The sequence below is a fragment of the Petromyzon marinus genome, chromosome 48 (assembly GCF_048934315.1).
Source record: "Petromyzon marinus isolate PM22_M1 ecotype Great Lakes invasive population chromosome 48, UKy_Petmar_22M1.pri1.0, whole genome shotgun sequence".
NCBI lineage: Eukaryota > Metazoa > Chordata > Hyperoartia > Petromyzontiformes > Petromyzontidae > Petromyzon > Petromyzon marinus.
Window position 1 is genome coordinate 1,454,301 of NC_133714.1, and position 20,182 is coordinate 1,474,482.

Genomic DNA, 20,182 nt, shown 5'->3' on the forward strand with positions numbered 1-20,182 from the left:
TTTTTCCCCTTTTTTTGGGCTGTTCGCCTTTTGGCGTCCTCTGATCTAACACCGTTTGAGACGAGGCTCAAAAGAAAGCTGTCTCTGGTAAGGACCAATCAATTTCAACGACAATGCATATATTCTAGATTTGAAGCTTTCGTGACTGCAAGGTAAAATAAAATAAATGAAAACAACTAAATTAAATCGCGACGTTTCGGAGGCAACACAAGCTTCCATCTTCAGGTGGAAACCGTCACAGCAAAATTGCTGTATCACGTGATACAGCAATGCATATATTATCAGAGTAATTTTTTTGTTTGTATTCTGACCACAAGCATTGTGGTTAATGCAGACATGATTCCTTGTTAAAGGTTTAAGTTTGGTGTTTTAACATCTTAACACCTGTTTTGTTGCCAAAAAAAAGGGTAAAAACCTATTATCAAGAAGAAGCCTTGTTTGAGAGGACAACTTCGTCTCTTTTCACCACCACCACCACCACCTCCGTTAAGACAGTTGAGAGAGCCTTGAGTCGGATCCCATGCCTCGCGAAAGCCACAATCCCAGACCACCTTCATTTTAAAATCTCCGTTGGTCTTCGGAGATTTTTTTTTTATATATATAAAAAAAACATCTACCGATAAGTGGTAACGGTCGGTTCACTTTTGGGAATGCGTGTGACATCACCTCGGAAATGTTGTGAGCAGAAAAAATATATCCCGACAACGCACGGGGGCGATGTAGATGAACGACTTGTCATCCACGCGAAGTTGTGGTGGCAGTTCGTTCGAACTGAAAATGTTTTTTTTTCTTTTGAATCGCTTTTCTCGTGTTTAGTTTGTTGTACTTCCCCAGCCCGCGGCACTTCCCGATTATCACGATTGGCTACGCACGGTGCGAACGAGCTTCAGCGTACACGCGCACTTAACTGTCTAAACTTTGCTGAAAGCCATGTCCAGCCTTGCGAGCACGGCGCTCTGCAGCAGCACCCCGTGGCTGCTGCTTCTGCTGCTGCTCCTGTTGCCTGCAATTGCGCCAGGTGAGTGAGGACCGCGGTGGCACATGGGGAGTTGAACACCAGCCGGGAGAGTTGAACACCAGCCGGGGGAGTTGAACACCAGCCGGGGGAGTTGTATTGCACAACACTAAGGGGAGGCCTTTAGTGTTGTGTGAATCCAAACCTGTCAACCCGTACGGTTTACCCGTGCTCTTATAGAGGGAAATTGAGTTTTCAGGTCCATACGGCGTACAGCCGTTTCAATACGGGCAAAAAACTATTTTGCTGCATATTTGTGTTTCTCCCTCGTGATGGAACTCTGTAGGTTGCACGTTGAGATATCTAGGGGGCACGGGGTGACCAATAAGGTGTGAACTGGTCTGTAACAAGGTAGGGCACTGAGAGGGGTTGACAGCTTTGTGAATCTCACCCAGGGGTGGGTCAACGTCGCGGCACTGGAGTTGCATGCTGCTTTTTGGCTTCCCCCTTGCAGAGAGCCGTTACAAATAAAACCCGTGAATCCTAAACATTATTGAACGTAAAGAAAATGTATTAAATGTGGCGTGGAATGGGTGACTATGGAATGTCTTGGTGACAACAAAATGTACAACAGTCGAACTGTATTGTTGAAGAATAACTAAAGTGGGCGGGAATCTAAATACGACGCAGTTTATTCCATCACCTATTTTGTTTAAGTCAGATTGTGTGTGGTGTTGTCGTCTGCCGTATACCCGCTGCTGTGTTTGTGTACAAGTAGCTGGGCTTGTGATGCGGCTGTCCGAACTTGTTTGGTCAAAGACAAAAACAAACAACAATGGCTCCTACTCTTCTTCTTTGAAATGCTGCCCAACCACGTGATGGGACCCAACTCCCCAATGCTGCCCAACCACGTGATGGGACCCAACTCCCCCATGCTGCCCAACCACGTGATGGGACCCAACTCCCCATTGCTGCCCAACCACGTGATGGGACCCAACTCCCCAATGCTGCCTAACCACGTGATGGGACCAAACTCCCCATTGCTACCCAACCACGTGATGGGACCCAACTCCCCAATACTGCCTAACCACGTGATGGGACCCAACTCCCCAATGCTGCCTAACCACGTGATGGGACCCAACTCCCCATTGCTGCCTAACCACGTGATGGGACCCAACTCCCCATTGCTGCCTAACCACGTGATGGGACCCAACTCCCCAATGCTGCCTAACCACGTGATGGGACCCAACTCCCCAATGCTGCCTAACCACGTGATGGGACCCAACTCCCCCATGCTGCCCAACCACGTGATGGGAACCAACTCCCCAATGCTGCCCAACCAGCTGCTGGGATTGCTAACTCGCTCCAAAGTCCCCTCTGCCGTCGCTTCTCGTGCAAACAGCCGCTGCTGCGATACTTCTCCTCACTCAGAGAGACCTCCGTGTGTTCTTGCCGCCCCGTCACCAAACGTCACGAGGCCTGACAGTTTGTTTAACAAAGGAGAAACACGTGGTGTTTTTGTGTTCCCTTCGTTTGATACCAACGCAACACGTGTGCGGTGTTTTGTCTCACAGCGTTTGCTCAAGTACCCAGCAGCAACTACACATGCGCCTTGGACATACGGTTCGCCGAACACCAAGTCTTCAAGGCAAGGGTAAGCATCGATCGATGTTTATTTTACGTGTCAGTATCGTCCCTCAATAAAGTGGGCATCGGTGCACATCACAACGGAACGGGAACGGTCCAGGGCTGGGGGGGTGCTAGAGCGACAGGGATGATAGCAGCGAGCCGTCACGAACGTCGGCCACTAACACCGACTGAGCACTAACTTCGCTGTCTCGTGCACCGAACAGCATGAGACGTTGTGACTAAAATAAGAACAGGTTTTGCCCTTACCTGGCAATGGAACAGGAGTTGTGTTAAGATGTTCAAACAACAGATAGAAACCTTCTGCAATGAATCAAGTTCGCACTAAGCTCAAGCAGTGCTTGTGGTGAACATGCAAACAATCACGCTCTGATTATAATTGTAATATTAATTAAAATAATATAATTATAATGTTAATATAATAATATAATTATAATATTATTAATATAATAATATAATTATTATATTAATATAATTATAATATTAATATAAATTTTGATTTAAAGCTTTCGTGACTGCAGTAATTCATATTCTTAGCTCTTTCGGTAAAGTCACGTTGAAGGGAAACAATAAAATAATAAAATATGTAAAACAATAAAAATTCTTACGACGTTTCGACCTTAACACAAACGTTCGTCATCAGGTGTGTCGATTTGCATTAATTTATTTATTTTTTAAAAAGTGTATTCATTTACTTATAAAAAAACGTCAGCGCCACGCGCAGCGATTTGGCAGTTTATTTAGAAGGACTAGTCCATCTATGTTCTGAAAAGAGGAGGGGGGAGACGAAAAAAATTAATGTATGCTGTCTGAAAGCCACCGTAAGCGTGAACAATCAATTAAGACCTGAAATGGTTTATCAAATCTTTCCAATGATTGCTAAGCCAGAATCCATCTTCTCGGTTGAAATTGTCTCTGTGTTTGTATATGTGGATAGCCTCATGAACGAATCTCTCATGGTAGCCAGATGGCTTACAAAGAACCTCTGTCTTGGAAAAGTCAATGTCATGTGAGCCTACTGAATTATAACAATGATCTGCCACGGCCGAGGTGTTGGTCCTACCGTGTTTAAGGTCTGCTTTGTGTTCACGAATGCGGTCCGAGACATGGCGTTTGGTTTCTCCAATGTAACTACTACCACAGAGGCAACTTAGTTTGTAGACACCAGGGTACTGTATGTCCGGAATCACATCTTTTACAAACGGAACCAGATCACGGATTTTATGTAATGTGTTGAAACGGACCTGGATCTTGTGTTTATTCAAGATTTTGGAGATCTTTATTGTGATCCCCGCAATGTAGGGTAAAGTGATGGTTTTGAAAGGCTCCTCAAGGAGGGTCCTTCATGGTTTGAGTGATAGCTTTTCGGATTGTATAGTCGGAGTAACCATTAGCCTTAAGAGCTTGGTGTACGTGCTTGAGTTCACTGCCTATGTGTTCCTGATCGGATATGCATTGGGCTCTATGGGACAGAGTCTTGATGAGATAATTCTTCTGTGATGGATGGTGATGGGAATCCGGTTTCAGATAAGCATCCATATGGGTAGTTTTCCTGTAGACAGAGTGGCTCATTGAACCATCAGGTCTCTTTTTTATTAGGACATCCAAAAAAGGTAGCTTGCCATATTTTTCGACTCCCCCCTCCTCTTTTCAGAACAAAGTTGGACTAGTCCTTCTAAATAAACTTCCAAATCGCTGCGCGTGGCGCCGCAGTTTTTTAAATAAATAAATAGGCACACCGTCTAAAAATAAATAAATTAATGCAAACCGGCACGCCTGATGACGACCGTTTGTGTTATGGTCGAAACGTCGTGAAAATTAGTATTATTTTATATATATTTTATTATTTTATTTTTTCGCTTCAACGTGACTTTACTGAAACAGCTAAGAATATAATATTAATATAATTATAATATTAATATAATATAATTATAATCTGTGCATTGTCGATTAAACTGATTGGCCTACACCAGAGAGAGCAGCAGCCATCTTAATGGCCTAGTCTCACCACCAGTGTCACACCAGGCAACCCCAAAAGACAATGCATGTAACATTATAGTTACATTATTGTTTTAGACAATGCATATATTATCAGATTATGTTTTGTTTGCATGTTCACCACAAATGCGGAGAGCAAGTAAGATCTCTCGATCAACTCTACACAACGGAGAGTTTTACATTTAAAATTCAATGTAATCTCAGTAGTGCCCTCTCAAAATGTACAAATGTGCGTGTGTAAAAGTAGTCTACTGTGTGTCTGTATGTTTACTTCTTTCAGATTGGCATCCCTGTGAATCCATCAATCCTTTGTCGTGGAAGTCAAAGAACACAAATGATCAAGGATGTTCAGATGACTTGTGACCCTGGTGCTGCAGATGGAAACTCAATCATTAAAATGGAACAAAATCCAGAGAGCCTGGACTCTTTTAGATATAAATTGGATTGTGGCAAACGATTAGAAGATTCTGAACTGAATTATGCAGTTATGTTTGGTAAGTCAATTTACATGGCATTTTAAGTTCACAAGAATTGTCAATTGTTACTTGCACTTTTTGTCATTGGCACCAATTCAAAGCCAACACGTTAAAAGTACAGACCTTTAAAAGGGGTGGATTCTATACATTACTTTACGTATGTATATGTATATTGAACTTCCTTCGCACTGTACGTAGACATCCGTGCTCATCGGAGGTGCGGGGGAAGGACAACAAACTAAACACAAAAAGCAGTTCTAGTTCCAGTGGCTTCATAATATCGGAAAGAAGAGCGTTCCAGACGGCCGCAGAAGTGCATCTGAAAGTGCACGATTAAATTGTCATCTTTGTTCGATGTTTAGCCAAAAGCTGCTGCAAGGATGACCGGAGTTTGCGTGATGGTTAATGAGCTCAGCAAGGTATTGCGTTTAATTTATGGCAAGCACTCTGTGTAATGAGTGTGACCTTAAATGTTATTCGTTCAGCAATCGGAAACCAATGCAGCTCTCGGTGAGCACATGGTCGGATATTGCGGTACCTGTCACGACGCGTACAATTGCAGTGGTGGCTGTACAATCAGAACTACAAATGTAGCAGATAAACCTGCGTTTCAGCACCGCACCAACACTGATGCAAGTGATTACACCGTGTGTATGAAGTGTTGTTTAGTTTAAGGTGTCGGCCCAGTCACAAGCCTCACCGTGGTGAGATGTTAACTGCCTCGCCTGGTATGCAGGAGGTCGTTTGTTCGATTCCGACCCTGACGCCTGTTTATTTGGAGTTTGCATGTTCTCCCCGAGGTCGCGTGGATTTTTTTCCGGGTCCTCCGGTTTTTCCTTCAATATTTAGAAACAAGCTTTCAGAGTATTTAGCTGATACATTTTCACGTGATAAGCCACTTCGTTGAGCTATCATTTGTGGCCAGATCGCTCATGAAAAATATCTGTATAGCTCAGTGGGCCTTACCACTGCACAATTTAACCAAACAAAACTCAACACATTCATCAATGGCACTGTGGCCTTAACTAAAAGGAAAACATATATAACGGGCGATGTTTCAAGAAATGTACCATGAGGAAGGGCCATTGCTTGAAACGGTGTCTATTCTACATATTCCTTTTAAGGCCACACAGTGGCATTGTCAAATGTGTTACGGGTTTGTTGTTGTTGTCAAATGTAAGGATGTTCCGCAGATTTAAAAAAAATGCAGCTTAATATGGATTGGGTACAAGATGCGGGGTAGTGATACACCATTAGCCTAGCGAAGATCTAACTGAGCCCTTCAATCATTGTCTGCTGCATGGTATAAATTTTAAAAAAATATGATTATTTTTTTTACCAGGTAAGGCCCACTGAGCTATCTAGCTCTTTTTCAAGAGCGACCTGGCCACAAATGATAGCTGAACGAAGTGGATTAATTACGTGGACATTTTATAGCAGCCAAATTCTCTAAACGCACGTTTCTAAATGTGGAAGGAAAAACCGGAGGACTCGGAGAAAATTCCTCGCGATCACGGGGAGAACATGCAAACTCCAAATATACAGCAGCAGGCGTCAGGGTCGGGATTGAACCCACGACCTCCTGTATAGCAGGCGAGGTAGCTGACATCTCGGCACCTTACCGCCTTAGAATCAGGGTCGGAATCATGCATGCATGCCGTACTCTCCTAAGAAGGCTGCGGGGGGGTTGGGCAACTGACGAGTCGAGTTGCGCTCGTCTCGCTGGGACCTCTCACGTGGCAAGTTCTGCTCGATTTGGTACTGGTTATCGATTTGGTACTGGTTATCGATTTGGTACTGGTTATAGATTTGGTACTGGTTATCGATTTGGTACTGGTTATCGGGTGCTGCAGTGCAAAAATGTGCTGCTATTATTTTTTTAAGGAACTTGTCAAAAATAATTTGAAGGCAAAAAAACATGGAAGTTGCATTCAATGTGGTATTTTGCAATGTTTTAACATCGATTCTTTTTTAATCTCCAGTTCTCTCCACAACACCGCTGATGAGTAATCCACGCAATGTACACTGTGACTACCACTTGCACGTGTGTCACGGTGAAGAAAAAATGTCGTGGCATTTTCACGTGAGTATCGTACTGTATGAATGGCAATACATTTTCAATCAATGTATATCACTACCAAATGCCTCCCATCCTTCTTCAATCCACAACAATACCAAGACAAGATTCTAAACTATTACAACTGCAGCACTCGTTTTTTCAAGCTGATCAAAAAAATTCCACCACTTAATCGTTCCTCCGCTGTCTATACGAGCGGTAGAAAGCTGTGGATGACTTTGAGACGGGAGAAGCGACGATTCAGCTGAAAAGTGGCTGCTGGGTTTGTGAACATATCAGTGGAATAGTTCTCCCAATTCATCCAAAACCTGGGGAAGAAAACATTTCCTCCGCGCGGTTGAATTCCCCACGGCGGTATGAGCTGCAATGTCTGCTGCTCGAGAAAAGCGGACATTGCTTGGAAATCCATGTTCTGCATTTCTGCATGCAAAAACACGAAAGAACACCCACACAATTCGGTATGGGGGGAGGGGAGGTGCAGTCATTCCACACGATTTGCGGTGCAACCCCACACACCAAGACCTTCTAAGATAAATCTTTTGCCTGCTATGAGCTCATAAAATATGGTCTGCTCCGGCAGAAATGCGCGGACAGATTGTAACCCGCTTGAACCCCATTGCGCAGCTTCTGCATTGTGAATGCAGCTGCACTGACATACACAGCCGCAGTATAACTACACACGGCGCTTTGGTGTCTCCGCTGCACCGCCACTTCTGCTTTAGGATTGGGTGCTATCCGTGGAACGAAGAGTGAATAATTTAACATCATCAAATGGGCAAATATATGCCATCGTGGAAGTTCCCACACTCTGAACCTTTTGTAGTGGAAACCTTTAATTCAAGGCCTCTGTTAACATGGAATGATTTTTGTTTTTTGGCCAGAACTTACATTTTAGGGGGGGAAACCCCACAATGGCATTACGCAGCCTGGCAGTTAATGGCAGCCACGTGGGATCTATGTAAGAAGTGGCTGGTGAGTGTTTACCCCACTGTGGCCCCAACCGGAGGGCAGGGTTCTGTAATTAGACAATCGAGATCAGTGTACAAATTGCGACCTCAAATTGCTGCCGCGATGCTCATCGCTGCATTTCTGCACCTTTGCATTTCTCTTCACAAACGGAGTCTTTGAGTGTAATTCGTGAATGTTGGTGTTGGATGCTGAGTGTGCGGACACGCATTATAGTACAGGCTGTTTAAAAACAATCTAGATTAATTGTTGCAGTTGTACAGCAAGCATACTGTGTGATCTCAGTCGTGCTCACTCAAAAGGGTTCTGCACCTCCGATTAGCACGGTTGGCTACGTAAGAAGTTCAATATACATGCATACTTGTTTAAGGGTTGTGCACACTGGCTTTGTTGTTGCTATTTAATGTAAATATAAAAGTTAAATATTATTTTACGGATTAATTTGTGTTCCCGAAATGTTCATTTTAATCAGGAAAATCACTACTCAATGTCTACTTTGTCGCGCAGTGTTTATTTATTTATTATTAATCTTACCCTAATTGATTTTGTTTTATTATCAATGCATGAGGTTATCTGCATTCACAAAGTGGCAAATGCATTTTTATCATTGCACAATTGTGAGTAACGTTCCTAACATTTTATTTTGCAGGTTGCATTGCCAAGTTTTAAACTAAAACTATTGTGCAATACTATGTTACAACCATCCGTGAGCAGATATTGTGACAATGAAGAAAATCCAACCAAGCTAAACATGACTTACAAGAATCCAGATCTGTATATTTGCGGATGGAATTTAGTGTGCCCAATCGGTATGGTATTAAAGCACATCTCCACCATTCCCACGATATCACACATCACACCAAACACACCCCTTTATCGGCTCCGTAGACTTGAGCAGCGAGCGAGCACCGTTAGCAAACAACTGCAGTAGTAAAACCAGCATTGCAGCGTGATACCACGATGTAGTCAGCGGTACGTCCCACCGGCCATCTGTGTCTCCCCCATTCACAACGTGGGTGCAGTCAAGAAGTCTCAAAGCCAGACGAAACAGGGCGGAGGGGAGAGCATTTTCAGCATTGCAGGTGTCCAGCATTCGATAAATAATGAAGCAACACATTTAAAGTTATGTGCACGTGTAAGTAAGTTCTGTGTTGTCGTCTAATGAGGGCACAAAGAGAGGGAGTGAAGGGAGTGGACCAAACTGTAGCAGAGTGGCGAAGGTCTTCCAGAAACGTAATCAATTCATGTCATTTAGATATACGATATTGTGCTTAATATTCTGGTGTGGTGCTATACCTGAAGGCAGATTGAGCATCACGCAAACCAATGGCAGCCAAAACAGGGCAGCAGGACCCTGGGTAAGTTTCTGAATACTGAAGGCAGATAAGCCCCTCGAAGACTAATGGTACCCACAGCATCATCGTGAGATACTGGGTAACCTATGTATTACTAAAGGCAGATGAGCCTCAAGTAGACCAATGGCGTCTATAAACTCTGGGCTCGTAGCTCTGTGTGTGGAGGCACGGATACGTACAGGCAGTCATCGAATTACGAACGTCCAACTTAAGAACATCCGCACTTACGAACGAGCTTTCGTTAGAATTTGTGCTGGCCACCCACCCCCTCGTGTACCGTTGCGGCCTTCATAGATGCTCGCAAACAGCACTTACCCCTACAGTCTGTTATAGCTATACGGGGGATCTTTGTCTTTGTGTGAAAGTGAGTGTATGTGCGTGTGTGGAGCGGTAGAGCAACGATTAGCGCGCTGCGCTACCAAACCGGTGACCTGAGTTCAATACCCACTCACGACCAACCCCAGTGACTATTATATGAATGGGTCCTGGGCCTCCTCTAGGTCGACTCAGCCTCAAATGAGTACTATCTGGTGCGATGTGTAAACATCGCCTTTGGTGAGGCAAAGGCGGCCGGGCGTGGTTTTGGCCACCCACCCCCTCGTGTGCCGTGCCGGCCTTCATAGGTGCTCGTTAACAGCACTTGCCCCGACAGTCTGTTAAGGCTACACGGGGGATCTTTGTCGTTGGCGTGTTTGTGCGTGCGTGTGTGCTTCTATGTGTGTGTGCAGATGTGGCGGGACCTGATCCCACTCCTTCCAACAAAAAAAACAGCGGTTGCGGTAAGAGAAAATAAAACCGAATCATAGTAGAGCTATTTTTGAGTTAGATCGCATAAATATAAGTGTGTCGTTAAACCCGCCACCACCCGACACAGCCAATTAGTAAGGTTTGTCACGTAAACCGAACATGCCAATTCGTTATTGGTACAGCACACCGGTGTGTTGGAGAGCAAATCCACAACATTTACTATGCGAGTAACGTGACGTTACGCCAGTCATTACAACTAGCTTCATCAGGCGACAGACAGATTTGTAAAGAATCCTTCTCAGGGTCGAAAGTTACATTGCAGTCAAAAACCTCGAAGCAGTGCCCTGGAGGTTCTTGATACATACTTACAGATTCAGGTCTCTCTATGGATTCCATATTTATCACAGTATTCCATGCAAATGTGCACTATTTTTTATTCATGACTTTAGCAATGCTTCCATTTTTGTTAAGCCGTGACACATTAATATATCACCGACCATATGAACATTTAAATACAGTACATTGTTGTGTTCCGAATTTCGAACCATTCAACTGATGAATGAGTCTCAGGAACGGAACCCCTTTGTAAGCCAGGGACTGCCAGTACCATTCTTCTGATGCTGTAAAGGGCCAAGGACGATATTTTGGGGCTGTCAAGCCAACTTGCCAATTGTCATTAAAGTATCAACTCTTGGCCAAGGTAGGCCTCCGCAGGAGGCATTTGATATCAGTATTTGCACTCTCAATGTACTATGCAAACCATATATGTTTCTCAATTATGGATGTGTAGTCGTAGGCACTGAAATGGCATGCGGTGCTCTTAAACTCCACCCTGGCTGCATTGCTCCATTCATCATCTTCCTCTACATTCTAGTCCAGTCGGGTTAACTGGCTGCAGCAACATCTGCATTACAAGGTCAGCAAAGATTACCTACTGTGCTGCTCGGTATGTGTGTCCATAAATGTGTCTTGATGTGCATTTCCAAGTGTCCGGATTATATTTTTTTTTATATACTCTGAGAAGACAAACAACATTTAAATGTACAATTGTAATCCTACGTCACAGAGATCCAATAACAGAATGTTTAAAATTGAATACATTCTTTGACTTTTTTGACCCACCACCATTAATTTAAAAAGTTAACAAACTCACGATCACACAACCCCTATTGCAATATAATTATGCATTCCGTGTGCATAAAGGCAGAGTGTGGATGTCAATAATTGATGGCAGTGTGAAATGTAAAGTTCAGATGACGTCATGGGTGCGATGACAGCTAAGCATGTTGCACGGACTGATACATCCAAGGTGGCAGCTTCAACATAACGGGTACGGAGGATTAAAACTGGTGCCTCAATTTGAGACCGACAATTCATGAGCTTAGGGTGGTGTTTGTCAAACCTTATCGGCCCGCGGACCACTCAGCACCACCCAGCCCTACCACACGTGATGACGAAACGCATTCACATCTCTCTCTAAATACCGGTCGTACAAAATCATTCATATTACTGGAACATAGAAAAAAATTAACGCAGTTATTATTCTATTTTTTATAGTGGGGGGCATTTCGATATTAGGGTTAGGGTAGTTTAATCAGGGTAGTTTACGTAACTTCATTTTTGTGGGTATAACGGTGATCTGAAACAAATCGACTTGGCTACTCCTGAAGCAGTCGAATGGATATAAATATTTAATGAATATAAAATCTCGACATCAATTTGTAATCTGTTGCAATCTCCAACAATGCCATACGAAAGAAGAAGAAGAAGTGGGTATAACAGAAAAGCTGGTCACCCCACCCTTTACCGAGGAGCTCATGCCTGAGCACGATCTGTTACCAGTCTTGGGATGCTTTCAGATGAGGTCATGCTTCGCGTTATACCTCCACCACGCTGGTCAATGTGCCTGTGGTCAAGGGCCAGCGACCCTTGAACCCAACTCAATTACGACGAGACACAAAGCCAGTCCTCGAAAGGACGGATTAAAATGGAAACGACATACACCTGCCTACCGACTACGAGACAAGGAACTGCGAATCATAAGAGGCCAACATCCGTAGCCTGAGATCCAACATCAGAGAACTCGCTTACTTGTGCAAGGATAAATAACCCACAATTGTCATCGTTTATGGAAATATTCCTGGACCAAACGGTTCAAGACGGAGTGGACTGCATTGCAATAACCAGTTACACCACGTGCTGCTGAAGAGATCGAGCTGCCTCAACTGGAGGGGGCATTGCAGTGTACTGCCTACAAGGAATTGCCATCCATCATGACTACCAATGAGATCCAACAGACATGGAACTTATGCGACTCATAGTGACTCTACGTTCCCAGAAGCTACTCATAGGAGCTGTGTACAGACCACCCAGTGAAAACAATGACATATTTGACGACCTGAAAACTGAAACCCTGTCAAAAATAACAGAGTTTGATGCATATTCCATCATGCTGGTGTGAGACCTCAATGTCCATCATGAAGACTGGCTAGGTAACCAAACAACAGACTCAGCTGGCCACCGAGCTCCTGCAGGCAGGACCGGATTAAGATGTTGTAGGCCCCTGGGCTACAGGTCCTGTGAGGCCCCCAGTAATATTTTCAAAAGGAAAACAAAGCTAAAGAAAAATAAAATATATTTTTACAAGGCTAACAACAAATAAAATTCAGCATTCACAAGTGAAATAACTTTTCACTTAATCTCTGGAGGCCCTCCAGCTGGCGGAGGCCCCTGGGCTGCAGCCCCTAAAGCCCCGTGCCTTAATCCGGCCCTGAGTGCCGAGTGATTGAGGGAGACCGAGGATGAGCGTAGAGAGAGATACGATTGGAGCCAGGATAAAGCAGGGCCGGAAATGGCGAGATGAGAGAGAGTCGAGGGAAGAGTGGGACGATCGACAGTTCACAAAGCCGAGGTCGAGGAGAACGGGGACTGGGCAGAGACGTGAGTGGGCCGAGTTGGTGGTGGGGGGGTTCTGGATGGTAACGAGGGCGCTTTCTGTGGAGTGGAGCGGGGGGCGAAAACCAGCCTGGCGGAGTGGGTAGAGGGAGCGGGTGCCGATGGAGTTGTTGAGGCGGGAGGGGACGAGACGCTCAATAACTTTGGAGAGGGAGGGAAGTGGGCAAATGGGACGATAGTTGGAGATGTGGTTGGCATCGAGGGAGGGAATATTAACGAGAAGGGTGATGATGGCCAAATTTCAAGGCACCGGAGGATAGAGAGGAATTGAAAAGGGAGAGTAAGGAGGGAAGGACGGAGGGAAGAAGGGAAGCAGGGATAGGGTCAAGGGGTCAGGTGGTGAGATGGACTTTGGAGATGGCAACAGAGAAGTTCCTCCACACTCACGTGGGGAAGTCGCTGAGGGCAGGCGGAGTGGGGAGCTGGTGGGGGACTGAGGGACGGAAGGGGCTGAGTGGGGGATGGGGAAACAGGGAAAGAGGAACGAATGGCATTCGTTTTGGAAGTGAAGAAGAGGGCAAAGTGAGCATGGGATGAAGCAGAAGTGTTCTGTGAGACTTTTGCACATAAATTCCGTCTCCAAGATGTCAAATATCCGGCCCCATACATCGAGCCAACCACTATCTGCTCAATTCAGAACATCACCTTGAAGCCCAAAAAAATCAATATGCTCCTGAAGCTACTTTGAAGAGAGATATTACGTTGAGCTGTGAGGTATTGAATGTTAACGGGATGCGTGTTCTATTTTGCAGGGAATGATGGAACGCACGCACGAGTTGAAAAAGGCATTGGTTTATACAGTATTGAAGTAAACACACACACACACTATACATTTTGATTTAAAGCTTTCGTGACTGCAGAGATTCATATTCTTGGTTCTTTCGGTAAAGTCATGTAGAAGGGAAACAATGAAATTATAAAAATATAAAACAATCAAATTCTCACGACGTTTCAACTGCAACACAAGCAATCATCATCAGGTGTGAAAACCACAGCAAGAAATTTTGAAAAAAGTGGCGTTTTTATTTTTTTCAACGTTAGCACCACGGAAAGCGATTTGGCAGTTATTCAGATGGACGAGTCCATCTATGTTCGGAAAAGAGGAGGGGGGAGAAGAAAATAATGGATGCGGGCTGAAAGCCACCGTAAGCGTGAACAATCAATTAAGACCCGAAATGGTTTATCAAATCCTTCCAATGATTGCTAAGCCAGAATTCATCTTCTCGGTTGAAATTGTTTCTGTGTTTGTATATGTGGATAGCCTCATGAACGAATCTCTCATGGTAGTCAGACAGAGGTTCTTTGCAAGCCATCTGGCTACCATGAGAGATTCGTTCATGAATGCGGTCCGAGACATGTCTCGAGACATGTCTCGGACTGCATGCGTGAACACAAAGCAGACCTAAAACACGGTAGGACCAACACCTCGGCCGTGGCAGATCACTGTTATTATTCAGTAGGCTCACGTGACATTGACTTCTCCAAGACAGAGGTTCTTTGCAAGCCATCTGGCTACCATGAGAGATTCGTTCATGAGGCTATCCACATATACAAACACAGAAACAATTTCAACCGAGAAGATGGATTCTGGCTTAGCAATCATTGGAAGGATTTGATAAACCATTTCGGGTCTTAATTGATTGTTCACGCTTACGGTGGCTTTCAGACCGCATCCATTATTTTCGTCTCCCCCTCCTCTTTTCCGAACGTAGATGGACTCGTCCATCTGAATAACTGCCAAATTGCTCTCCGTGGTGCTAACGTAAAAAAAAAACCCGCCACCTGATGATGATTGCTTGTGTTGCAGTCGAAACGTCGTGAGAATTTTATTGTTTAATATTTTTATTATTTTATTGTTTCCCTTCTATGTGACTTTACCGAAAGAACCAAGAACACACACACTATAGTTATGCAGCACACATGTCAGTTATGCACAGTCACCACATGGCCACCACACACATATTATTATTTTGCTATCTAGAATTTGTTTATTTTTATACCTCCGTTGTACCGCAGTGTACCCGAGCATTAAAGTTGCCTCACGGGCCAATGCGTGGCCTTCATCGCCTTGTAGTCCACACTCTGCCAGCCCCTCGCTCTCTGTCGCCTGTCCCGCGGTGTCACAGCAGATCCCAGACTCCCCCTCTCCCCTACACGCTGCACCATGAACACTCTACACGCTGCACCATGAACACTCTACACGCTGCACCATGAACACTCTACACGCTGCACCATGAACACTCTACACACTGCACCACGAACACTCTACACGCTGCACCATGAACACTCTACACGCTGCACCATGAACACTCTACACGCTGCACCATGAACACTCTACACGCTGCACCATGAACACTCTACACGCTGCACCATGAACACTCTACACGCTGCACCATGAACATTCTACATACTGCAAAATGAACATTCTACTCGCTGCAAAAATGATCACCCTACACGCTGCACCATTATCACCCTGCACGCTGCACCACAAACAGCCTACAACATGCACCATTATCACTCTGCACGCTGCACCACAAACACTCTTCACCCTGCAGGAACCGGACTGAGAATCTTGATACTCGGACCACGACCCCACACACCTCGGCTCTCTGGAGAGACACAGGCTCGAAGTAGTCCAATCATTGCATGCTACCTCCTCTATATATTCCCCATTGGTTCTTCCACTGGCTCTCACGCCGCTTGCTATAATGTTGTAGCGATAGTGCAGCTTGAGTTACACCGCTATAGAATAAATGCACGGTTTTATTGAGGCTCCAACTAATGTTGCAGCACCTACATCTTTAACATGCCGATTTTGCTTATATTGCATTTTTTTAATTTAATTTTCAACAGAATTGTCTATCCAAACGCGGGTTGTCCTTTGGTTCGACGCGCCCCTGTCATAGGGATGCGGGATATCCAGCACTGGCTCAGGGCTTTAAAGAGTCGATCACCTCTGCATCAACGCTGGAGTAGGAAGTCACTTTCACGTGTTCACTACGGTGTACATGTGACGTTAAAAGATCTCTCCATTTTCACGATGACTTCATCATTCTTAAGTCTTTTTCTGCCATGTTATTTTTTTACACTGCAATGGTTTTGTCACTTGATACTGCTGCCGAAATGCTGGGACCTCATTGAGCCATCGTATGCACCTACCACAATCCCGTTCGTGGCTTTAATACTATCTCACATTGCCAACCGACACGATTGCAAATGTGTACCCACATCATCGGTATCAAAGTTACATGAATCCGTCTGAATTATATGCATGCGACAATGGAGCCTAACAACAGAAACTTATCGCCATGAAGCCTAACATTTTATATCTTTTGGCATTTAATCAATTTGAGGGTTGTGTTTTCCTATGATTATCACTGAAATTTGCTTTTGTTTGTAATAATAAAAACGTATCCAGCATCTTACAGGAGTTGCTTAAAGTCTGTGTGTTGATGAGTGAGGTCGTCTGAACGACGTCGATTTACGTGTAAACGTCGATCTCGTTCCACTCTGCATGCGCCCGACGATTGTTTAACACGTACCACGTGACGAGATGAGCATTCAACGCTGTCTTCGTCATGCGGACCACGTGCACACTCACGCGCACACCACGTGCACACTCACGCGCGGACCACGTGGTCACTCACGCACACACCACGTGCACACTCACGCACGGACCACGGGTAGACACGCACACACCGAGATTTCGTTCTTAATTTGAATCGGCGCTGTTAGCACAGACGGCGCGTCACGTGAGACTGCTTAATAATCATCGGGCTTTTGCAGCGTGGAACGAGTGTTTTTTTCTAATGAGCGGAGTAAATTACACATATTTATTTTTGTTATTATTATGCGATATTTCCATAACGTGGTGACAGGAACGCAACTACCAGCGCGTTGTAGGAGAAACAGACTGCGCAGGCACACACAATGTTCGCGAGCGTCTGCGCGCCAGCGAAGCGGGCGTCTGCACGCGGCGGGCGCTCAAGAGGTTCGCGTGCGTTGTGGGTGGACGCCTCGCAGGGGACGTCGGAGACGGAGCTGCTCGTGGAACAGAAGCGGCGCCTGGAACGAGCTCTGGACGCCACGGAGATGCCCCTCGCGCTCTGCACGGACAACCTCCGAGCTCGTCCACGACGGGCCGCACAAGCAGCTCCTGCAAGCCCGTCATTTATTTACTATTTCAGCCACAGGGGCTTGGCCCAGGCAGTGACACATACAATCTGTGGGCTGTCGTGAACTGCGGTGGATCTCTTACAGGTCGACGGAAAAAGCAGTCTAGTCGCACCTCCGGTTAGCACCGTTGGCTACGTACGGTGCGAGATGCGAAAGAAGTTAATACTGAACTACTTTTTATTTGACCAGGTAAGGCCCACTGAGCTATATGGCTCTTGTTCAGAAGCAACCCGGCCACAAATTATAGCTCTACGAAGCTGACAATTATATGGAAAAGTATCGCAGCTAAATGCTCTAAACGCGTGTTGATTCTAAATGTGGAGAGAAACCTGTGGATGACGGTCCGCACACGGAGCAGGAGAAATATCCACGCAACTACGAGGAGAACATGCGAACTCCAAATATACAGCAGGCGTCAGATCGAACCCACAACCTCTTGCATACCAGGCGAGGTATTTAACATCTCATAGCGACCATTATGATGATGATGAAAGACGCGAAAACTCCAAATATATAGCAGGTATCCGGGTCAGGGTCGAACCTACGACCTCCTGCATACCAGGCGAGGTAGTTAACATCTCGCCACCGTGGCGCAACAGCATACATACATACCATACAGTCGACTAAAGCAGTCAAGCATTTAGTCACAGACACTGTTTGCCTATTCCACGTTGGTTTTGAGGGTCACCCACAAGTAATCCAAATTGTCAAGTATAATACTGCATAGCCAAGTTTCTTTGACCAAATCAGCCAGAGTTCACCCGATCCCCTCGTACCTACAAGTAGCACTGAGCCTGGACAGTGCTTCGATGAGTGACACCTACGCACAGCAGGCGTTAGAGGCTGTGTGGCTACCTCTGTACAATCCATTGGCCCATGCTAGGCTCTACTGCATGTGACTCCTGTTCTCCACCAAACACACGCTGACCACCCTGATGAGGTATGGTCAAATGACCGCTTCGACCCGCACAGCACAGGGGGGGGCCTCGTCCACAAGTGGCGAGACACAGTGGGCTCTCTACGTGGACACGTCAGGCGCAGTGAGTTGACGATCTGGACCTGGTCACAATTGACTGCACCCAAAAATCACATCAAAGTCGCATTTCATTTCATTACATAGGCTGGTTGGTTTGTACAGCAGGGCCTGCGTGATCAGCATAGCCCCCCCTTAAGTGGTAACTGAAAGGGGTTTCTGTAATGAGCTGTCGTGATGTCACTCACCCTCAAGAGGCCACCCTCTAACACGGGACACGACACGTGATGTTTCCGTGAGCTCTGCATGGAGATATTCCTTGTCCTCGTGAGCACGAGCATTGCCTTGCGCAATTGGTGATGTCATTTTAAATGTTTTCCCGAACCGGGTAAACGAGGCCCTGGTAAAGCACGGACTGGCGGTGGGGTGACATGGCGAGTTTGTTATTGTGGGGGGTGAGCAGAAGGCCGGTCACTTGAGGCTGGTTGTCTGGTTGGCGAAGTGTTGGACAAAGTGCCCCCTCATCCTGAGATGTGAAACTAAAACAACTCGGAATATTCGTCAGCAGCTGGTTAGGTTATGCGAGTTCTCTGGCTCGCTCAGGGGGTCGGAAAATCTGCGGCTCTGGAGCTCCGTGCGGCTCTTTCAGGAGGACTGCTCCCTGATGTTATTTGTTGAGGACCATCGTCTCGTATTCACCACGTGCATTGCGGCGTTTGAAATGTTGATTTTATTTTTGTCATCGAATCACTAAAAAATGTCTCTTCTTGTTATTTTGGTTTGCCGATCCGTGGTCGCGCTCATAAGTTGCACTCAAACTGATTTTCTCTTCACCGTATGTGGTGGCCTTTACAGGTTGTGTCAATAATAATGGAATACCAGGGTAGGGTGATTATCTCAACTGTCAAGTCAAAGAACACGAAATTCATCAGCCCCGTGACCTCCTAGATTAATGTTTGCCAGTTGTATTTGTCTACACAAGGGGAATGTCAAGCAACCTGGAGATACCCATTGATGAGGCCACAGCTTTGGATGAGATTTAATGTCCAGTCGTTTAAACTGATCGGAGATGGCAGGCATCTGATGTAATTTAGTCGTAGACAGTCAGTGAGGAAAATACAAATTACACATTCAACTTATTTCCTGATTGATAAGTAGATTGTCATATTGTAGACACCCTAAGATAAGGACGAAAACGGTATTCAATAAATACACGACTATTGATTCATAATAGTTTTTTTGTTTGTTCAGATCGCGTCATTAAATTGTGTCGTAAATTCTACTCCACCCAACACGGCTAATTAATCAAGTTCTCACGTGAACAAACGTGCCAAATTATAAGAATTGGGTTTACCTTTTCTGGTTTGTGTTGGCAAGGCACGTGTTTCATGTTGTGTATTCGTGTGGTTTGTGTTGGCAAGGCACGTGTTTCCTATTGTGTATTCGTGTGGTTTGTGTTGGCAAGGCACGTGTTTCACGTTGTGTATTCGTGTGGTTTGTGTTGGCAAGGCACGTGTTTAATGTTGTGTATTCGCGCGGTTTATGTTGGCAAGGCACGTGTTTCATGTGTATCCGTGTGGTTTGTGTCGGCAAGGCACGTGTTTCATGTTGTGTATTCGTGTGGTTTGTGTTAGCAAGGCACGTGTTTCATGTTGTGTATTCGCTTGGTTTGTGTTGGCAAGGCACGTGTTTCATGTTGTGTATTCGCGTGGTTTGTGTTAGCAAGGCACGTGTTTCATGTTGTTCATGTGTGTATTCGCGTGGTTTGTGTTGACAAGGCACGTGTTTCATGTTCTGAATTCGCGTGGTTTGTGTTGGCAAGGCACGTGTTTCATGTTGTGTATTCGCTTGGTTTGT

At 45.3% G+C, this 20,182-nt stretch overlaps 1 protein-coding gene across 2 annotated transcripts; it reads left to right on the plus strand.

Moving 5' to 3' along the window:
- The first annotated feature begins 782 nt into the window (after positions 1 to 782).
- On the plus strand, positions 783 to 16,601 carry LOC116952761 (uncharacterized). 2 transcript variants are annotated; one of them, XR_012947073.1, is made up of 8 exons: positions 783 to 1,018; positions 2,530 to 2,609; positions 4,881 to 5,094; positions 7,059 to 7,159; positions 8,769 to 8,928; positions 10,203 to 10,253; positions 11,018 to 11,137; positions 13,929 to 16,601. XR_012947073.1 is itself a non-coding variant. In XM_032972384.2 (8 exons), the coding sequence occupies exons 1-7, from the start codon at positions 931 to 933 to the stop codon at positions 11,107 to 11,109; spliced, it is 792 nt and encodes a 263-aa protein (XP_032828275.1). In that variant the 5' UTR covers positions 787 to 930; the 3' UTR covers positions 11,110 to 11,137; positions 13,929 to 16,601. The 2 variants fall into 2 exon arrangements, 1 of the variants encoding a protein (XP_032828275.1); XM_032972384.2 differs by having other exon boundaries at positions 787 to 1,018; positions 11,012 to 11,137.
- The last annotated feature ends 3,581 nt before the right edge of the window (positions 16,602 to 20,182 follow it).

Coding starts and splice junctions, on each gene's coding strand:
- LOC116952761 (XM_032972384.2), top strand. CDS start 931: ATGTCCAGCCTTGCGAGCACGGCGCTCTGCAGCAGCACCCCGTGGCTG. Junction 2,610..4,880: donor ACCAAGTCTTCAAGGCAAGG/GTAAGCATCGAT, acceptor TACTTCTTTCAG/ATTGGCATCCCTGTGAATCC. Junction 5,095..7,058: donor GAATTATGCAGTTATGTTTG/GTAAGTCAATTT, acceptor TTTAATCTCCAG/TTCTCTCCACAACACCGCTG.